This window comes from Fundulus heteroclitus, unplaced genomic scaffold (assembly GCF_011125445.2).
Source record: "Fundulus heteroclitus isolate FHET01 unplaced genomic scaffold, MU-UCD_Fhet_4.1 scaffold_95, whole genome shotgun sequence".
NCBI lineage: Eukaryota > Metazoa > Chordata > Actinopteri > Cyprinodontiformes > Fundulidae > Fundulus > Fundulus heteroclitus.
The window spans coordinates 326,311-333,877 of NW_023397417.1; the positions used below are offsets into that span (position 1 = coordinate 326,311).

General features: G+C 39.2%; 1 protein-coding gene across 1 annotated transcript; it reads left to right on the top strand.

Annotated features, from left to right (window-relative positions):
* The first annotated feature begins 3,726 nt into the window (after positions 1–3,726).
* On the top strand, positions 3,727–5,349 carry LOC118562506. Its single transcript, XM_036134945.1, has 4 exons — positions 3,727–3,769; positions 3,869–4,171; positions 4,790–4,921; positions 5,011–5,349. Exons 1-4 carry the CDS (start codon positions 3,727–3,729, stop codon positions 5,319–5,321), a joined length of 789 nt encoding a protein of 262 aa, XP_035990838.1. The 3' UTR covers positions 5,322–5,349.
* Positions 5,350–7,567: the final 2,218 nt, after the last annotated feature.

The window sequence follows — 7,567 nt, forward strand, 5'->3', positions numbered from 1 at the left end:
CACAAACAAATAGCCCAGCTGTACAAAAACCCCTTAGAGCCTGAACGTGTTTATTATTACTCACCAACCAGAGGGGGTGCTTTTAGACCACAAATGGTTTTAGAATATTTTGAGGGAGAGCGCTGCAAAGTTAACATTTTCCTTAAATATATTAAAGAGATGGAAACTGAATTAATACATTCACATTTTAAATAAAATACAATTGTAATCATCCATCCATCCATTTTCTAACACGTTTATCCCTTTTGGGGTCGTGAAGGGTGCTGGTGCCTATCTCCAGCTGTCAATGGGCAAAAGGCTTACTACAGCCCCGCGTCCAAAGAACTTTCTTGCTGCACCTCTGTTTCTACAGCAGCCCTGCACCTCCAAGAACTCTCTCTCTGCTGCGCTGCTAAATCTACTGCAGTCCTCCTGCGTTCTAAGGACCCCATCTCTGCTGCTCTCCTGGTCTACTGCAGTCCCTGTGTCCAAAAAGCTTTCTCAGCCATGCTTCTGGTCTCCTGCTACCCCAGCGCTCCTAGTCACTTCTCTGCTGAGCAGCCGGTTCTCGACGCAGCACCCCCAGCTCTCCAGCTCTCTCCGGTCCTCCAGCTCCTGCTTCCATCTACATCCTCCAGCTCCAGTCTGGTTCAGGCTCTCTGGTCTCCTCCTTCCACAACTCATCCTTCATTCAATAAACTCTCAGAAAAAAGCTCTGTGTGTGGTTTGTGTTCGGTTCATCTCAACAAATCATGACACTAGTAAACACAAAAAGCAAAAACAAGGAAAGATAGATGGTCAAAAGCTATTGTGGTGGATATTAAACTTGATCAAAAAGGAAAGCACGCTACTCCTTAATTAAGAGAAAAATGCATATTTGTCTTTACAAATTTTTTCAAAAGCATAGAGCATTTGAACATCTCTATACCAAAATAATAATTTTTAATAAACTGTTAAAGCATACATTTTACTTCATTTAAAATACTCCAATGCTAAACATCAGTATTAACTTCCCATCCGGGTTCTGAGTTTTAACATAATTATAGCACCCACGAAACAATGTAAAATCCATCTTCCTCAGTACTGTCATTGTCTTTTAATGCAGAAACATCATACTTCTCCATATCATGGTCAGCACAAACAGAAAGTAAGTCTGCATCAGTATTTATCTTTATCAAAGTGGTATCAGTCACTTTCATTACCAGTCCCTTAACCATTGGAAAAACACAACATGAAGGAAAATCTAAATCAACAAGATAATAGAAATCAACAAGAACAAATTACTTCAATCTTTATTAACCAGGAGGTCCAACCACCAGAAAAGAACCAAGACAAATGATCCCAGGATGAACCAGTATTTTCCTCCTGCTGGATTGTCAGCAACTGTTATAATTTATAGTGGATGTTGGTAATGCTGTTAGACACATCGGGAATAAAAGTACTGCATTGTTCCCCGATTATGTGACAAACACCTCCTTTTTCAGCTAGTAGGTAATCTAGAGCCAGTCTGTTTTTGCAAGGTCATTGTTCTGATAAACTGTTGCTCCTTCGTCAGAGAGGAGAAACCTTTGTCACTTAAAGCAGTGAGATTTTCATTAATTGCCACCAGATGTTGTCGGCATGATCATGATAGTCACTGAAGTGACGGATCTCTCTTCGAGTCAGCCAATGGGTATGTTTGATGTGATAACTCAGGTTAGTCATAAATTTGTTTGTGCGGTACGTTTTTCCCGATGAGCACAGGATTGATGAAAATTACAAAAAAACAATTAACAATTCGAAAACCTTCCATCTTCCGTACAGCTGCATGTTGATCTTGGCTGCGAAGTGGATTAGACAATGTTTCTCTCCTTCAGCAGGTGTCAGCTCAATAAAATCCATCATCAGATCTGAAAAGGAAATTGTGGAGGCGGATGTGCAGCTTGTGGCTGTGCAGGAACCGTAGATGGGTTGTGAGAAGCACAGATCAAACATTTTTGTAGTAATTTTCAGCTACTCCTGAAAACCCATTTTTGTACCAGCATCCCCCCCTCTGGATGCGTGATCTAATCTCTGCGTCTATATCACAGTTTTTCTTTCCGCCAATTTACAAGCCTCAGTAAAAGCGATGAGTTCAGATGATTGAGCAGAATAGTGGTGCGGTAAAGGACCTGAGCGAAAATACCTAAGTCAGAACACACAGCAAACTCAACTTGGTTCAAACCTGCCGCAGAATGGGAGGAGGAGCCGCCAACATACAAGACGAGATCGGCGTTAGACAGAAGGATATCTTGTAAATCAGGACGAGGGGTACAAACAACATTTAAGGCAGCTGCACAGTCATGACTTTCCCCATCCTCCATTATAGGTAAAAATGTGTCTGGGATTAAAATAGTGCATTTTTTGAAAGTGATCTTGGCATGTCCAATAAAATTGAAGAATATCTGAACCACGTTGGTGTTGATAAATGAGAAGTATTTTGTTCCAGGAGGATGATAGAAACAGAATGTGAAACAAAAAATGGTAGAAAGTTGTAGCCAACAATATCACATGATGCTAACACTGCCAATCAGAGTGAAGTCAGCTTGGTAGAGCTATGTACATCTCATTTCCACAACCAACCCTTTTACTGAGGAGGGACATTTGGTCTGACAAAACAATAAGCTGACGGAAAATTTACATATGCAGCAATATTAACTACATTAAGTGGTTTATGCAGTGATGTCATGGCACTTTTAAAGTTAGGTTTGTCAAAAAATACATAAAACAATAATAAATTGACAAGAGGGGATCGGTTCAGCAGGCAGTGGATTAAGCCCATGAAGCTTGAAAAAATTATCTTCACTATTACTATAGTTCTTCCAGCAGAGCAGTGACTCTGAATGGACAGCATATGTAGGACTCTGCTATGTATTACTGAGCCAGAGTGACACATATTGGAATCAGAACTGTACAAAAAACCCTTAAAGCAGTGGTCTCAGACTCCAGTGCTCGAGGAGTGATATCCTGTAATGATCAGATGTTTTAACTCACCTGACTCAGATATAGGGGGCCTAGCGGATTAGCAGGAATGGTGCCAGTCACTGTGCATCCTTGTAAAAACTTGCCAACCAGCAGATTTGTTTAATGATCATTGAGTGAGTCTGCAGTGAGCAGCAAAATGTATTTTATTCATTATGAGCAATAAACTTTACTCATAGTTTTATCTCAGAACTTCTTTCATGATAAACTCTTAAATGTTCAGTGCTGCTGTAAATTTAAACCTGAATTACTTTTAAAATTGAAATGTAACAACAGTGAGGTGGCTCAGCTGCAGAGAGAATGTTGTATAAAGGCTTCAAGACATGGAGAACAGGTACAATATTCTCTGTGAAGGATTGTTCATAATTCATGTTGCATCAAAACAAAAAAGTGTTTAAAGCATTTAATCATTGTCTCCTTTATACATTATATCTCTGCAGGATTGTGTAAACTGTTAAATTATCCATGTGGTAAACTTTAATTTACCTGAATAAATATAATTACTGTATGAATAGCGTAGAAAACATTACAGATGATAAACCAGTTCAAAAGATGAAAAAAAATATAGTTTAACATGAATATTGTACATTGAGAAATACTGTTTCTGTATGCTAGATAAAAAAAGTCAAATATCCTGACAGGCAGGACCATCATCATGCAAATTAAGTGTTCTGGTTTAAAGTCTTGGTCTGATGCTGTCAGCTGCAGAAGAAGAAAAACTCCCATCAGATCAACTTCAACACAAAAATGTTCTCTGTAGCTCTGCTGCTGCTGCTGGTTGCTGGATCCTGTGAGTCTCACTAAGGCAGACACTTTAACAGCATGATCACAATAAACTGACTAATCACTGTTTATGTGGTAATTATAAATTTAACATTTTCCTCTGCAGGTGTGAAGTGTGAACAGCTGACACAGCCAGCCTCTGTGACTGTGCAGCCAGGTCAACGTCTGACCATCAGCTGTCAGGTCTCTTATTCTCTGGGCAGCTACTACACAGCTTGGATCAGACAGCCTGCAGGGAAAGGACTGGAGTGGATTGGGATGAAGCATGGTGGTGGAGCATCATTCTACAAAGATTCTTTAAAGAACAAATTCAGTATAGATGTAGTCACTTCCAGTAAAACAGTGACTTTGAATGGACAGAATATGCAGCCTGAAGACTCTGTTGTGTATTACTGTGCCAGAGACCACAGTGATAAAAACAAGCAGCACAGCCATACAAAAACCCCTCAGAATACATGCAACCCAAAACCACCAGAAGAGGAGCTTTTTAACTAATAATTATTTTTTTTAACTGATAAAAAAAAGGAATGCAAAGTTTATCCATGACATGTTGATATACAGCTGAAATTACAAATATCAAAACAATTGTTTCAATTGAAGAAACATTTTACCGTCATATCAGTAATAATAAAAAATAACATGAAAATATTCCTCTAAATAAGACTACATTCGTACTGTTTCCAAAATACAACATCTCTTTTCAACATTTGTCATTTCCTGTTTTCCAGAAACCTTTTGGTTTAGCAGATATGAAAAATATTTACCTACTTCAACAAAGAGCAAAGCATGTACATGGTTGCTGCAGACACTAATAGAATTTGGTATTGACTATAAATCTTTATTGCTTTAAAATAAATAAATGATAACTTACCTGTAAATTTGCTTTTTAAATTAAACCATCAAAATATCCAAGAAAAATCTCAAAAGGTTATTGAAATCAAATGTCTGCAGATAATCAAGTTCTGTATGGTTTCCAGGGGGAGGAGTTGATGCAAAGTTTGCGATGCTTCCACCTTTACATGTCTGTGAGAGAGTTCAAGACCTGCAGTAAATCAGAGACAAAGACACGTCCAGACTGAGCAGAGACAAATGGCTTCTACAATGATCAGACCTCATCAGGTTGTGATCGCTTTCCTCATCCTGGCAGTTAACTGGACCGGTGAGAACAAATTATCATTTAAAGGATCCTCTTAGTGAGTAAATACATAATTATTATAGTTCAGAACCTAATGATCTGTCTGTCTGCAGGTACTGATGGTCAAACACTGACTGAGTCAGAACCAGTGGTTAAAAGGCCTGGAGAATCCCACAGACTGACCTGCACATATTCTGGGTTTAGTAGCACTCCTGACATTAGCTGGATCAGACAGGCAGCTGGAAAAAGACTGGAGTGGATTGCTTTTATCAGCAGTGGCAGCAGCGGCATCTACTACTCTGACTCAGTGAAAAACCGGTTCACCATCTCCAGAGAGAACAGCAGAAATCAGGTGTATCTGCAGATGAACAGCCTGACAGCTGAGGATTCTGCTGTTTATTATTGTGCTCGAGAGCCACAGTGACACAGGAAGCAGAAACACTGTACAAAAACTCCTTGATGCATGACACCAAACCACCACAGGGGGAGCCATCAGACCACCAAATCATTCAGAACATATTGCTTGAAGAGATCATCTTAATTTGACTAGTATAGCATTCCCAATCTTATGAGTAAATGTTTGAACTCTTTATAAATAAAACATTTAATTTGCTTAGAAATCATTTTACTGTCTTCCCAAAGTAAGAATCAAGCACCAGTAATGACTAGATTTAATGATGTTAAAAATGATGAATATCCATGCACTTTTTTATATTTATTTATATTTTATATTTCAAGCAGTGAGACAATAACATATCCTAATTTACCAGCCAATATATTACAGAATCGCCGTTTTTATATGCCATTTTAAACTTTGATTAAGGTTAATTATTATTATTAATTATTGCATCACTACATACATACTACAGTCAGTTCACACCCTGATGGTGGTGAGCTATGTTAGTAGCCACAGATGCCCTGGAGCAGACTGACAGAAGCAAGGCTGCCATACATAGGCTAGTGGGCTTTCTGACCACCGCCAGCAGACAATTTGGGTGAAGTGTCTTGCCCAAGGACACAATGCCTGAGAGAGTTGGAGCAGAGGATCAAACAGGCACCCTGCCAATAACAGAATGAACTCTCTAACTCTTGTGCCACTGTCACCCTAAATATACATATTTAGCAGATATCATAGATATCAGAACTCAGAAGAATTCAATTCAATTCAATTTCAATTTTATTTATATAGCGCCAAATCATGAAACATGTCATCTCAAGGCACTTTACAAAGTCAAGTTCAATCATATTATACAGATTGGGTCAGATTATACAGATTGGTCAAAAATGTCCTATATAAGGGAACCAGTTGATTGCATCAAAGTTCCGACAAGCAGCATTCACTCCTGGGGAACCGTAGAGCCACAGGAAGAGTCATCTGCATTGTACATGGCTTTGCTGCAATCCCTCATACTGAGCAAGCATGAGGCGACAGTGGGAAGAAAAACCACCCATTAACGGGAAGGAAAAACCTCCGGCAGAACCGGGCTCAGTATGAACGGTCATCTGCCTCGACCGAATGGGGTTACAGAAGACAGAGCAGAGACACAACAAGAGAGACAAAAAAGCACAGAAGCACACATTGATCCAGTAATCTGTTCTACATTAGATGGTAGTAGCGGGTGAGCCGTCTTCTCTGGATGATGTCACAGTTAACAGAACGCCAGACCAGGTGTACCTACTATGAAGAGAAAAGAGAGAGAACAGAAAGTTAAAGCAGAAATGACAACACATAATGCATAATTGAAGAACAGTAGAACTCAATAGAGTGAGAAAATTAGATCCTGATATACTCCAGTAGCCTAAGCCTATAGCAGTAAAACTATAAAGGTAGCTGAGAGTAACATGAGCCACTAGTTATAATTTTTGTCAAAAAGAAAAGTTTTAAGCCTAGTCTTAAAAGTAGACAGGGTGTCTGACTCACGGAACAAAACTGGGAGTTGGTTCCACAGGAGAGGAGCCTGATAGCTAAAGGATCTGCCTCCCATTCTACTTTTAGAGACTCTAGGAACCACCAGCAGACCTGCAGTCTGAGAGCGAAGTGCTCTGTTAGGAACATACGGGGTAATCAGAGCTCTGATATATGATGGAGTTTGATTATTAAGGGCTTTATACGTTAGAAGAAGAATTTTAAATTCTATTCTTGATTTAACAGGAAGCCAATGAAGGGAAGCTAAAATTGGAGAAATATGATCCCTCTTGTTGATTTTCATCAGAACTCTTGCTGCAGCATTTTGGATCAGCTGAAGGCTTTGAACTGCATTTTGTGGACTTCCTGATAGTAAAGAATTACAATAGTCCAGCCTTGAAGTAACAAATGCATGGACCAGTTTTTCAGCATCGCTCCTGGACAGAATGTTTCTAATTTTGGCGATATTCCGGAGGTGAAAAAAGAAAACTCTGGAAACCTGTTTAATGTGGGATTTAAATGACATGTCTTGGTCAAAAATAACACCAAGATTTTTTACTTTATTACCAGGGGCCAGGTTAATGCCACCCAGATTAAGTGATTGGTTAAGAAGTTTATTTTTTGAGGACTCTGGCCCAAAGATTACAACTTCGGTCTTGTCAGAATTTAGATGCAGGAAATTTAAAGTCATCCAGAAGAACAATCTTCTACTTGTTTTTCTCACTGATCCAATCTAGAAACCATTATCCTTTCACACAGTGTTG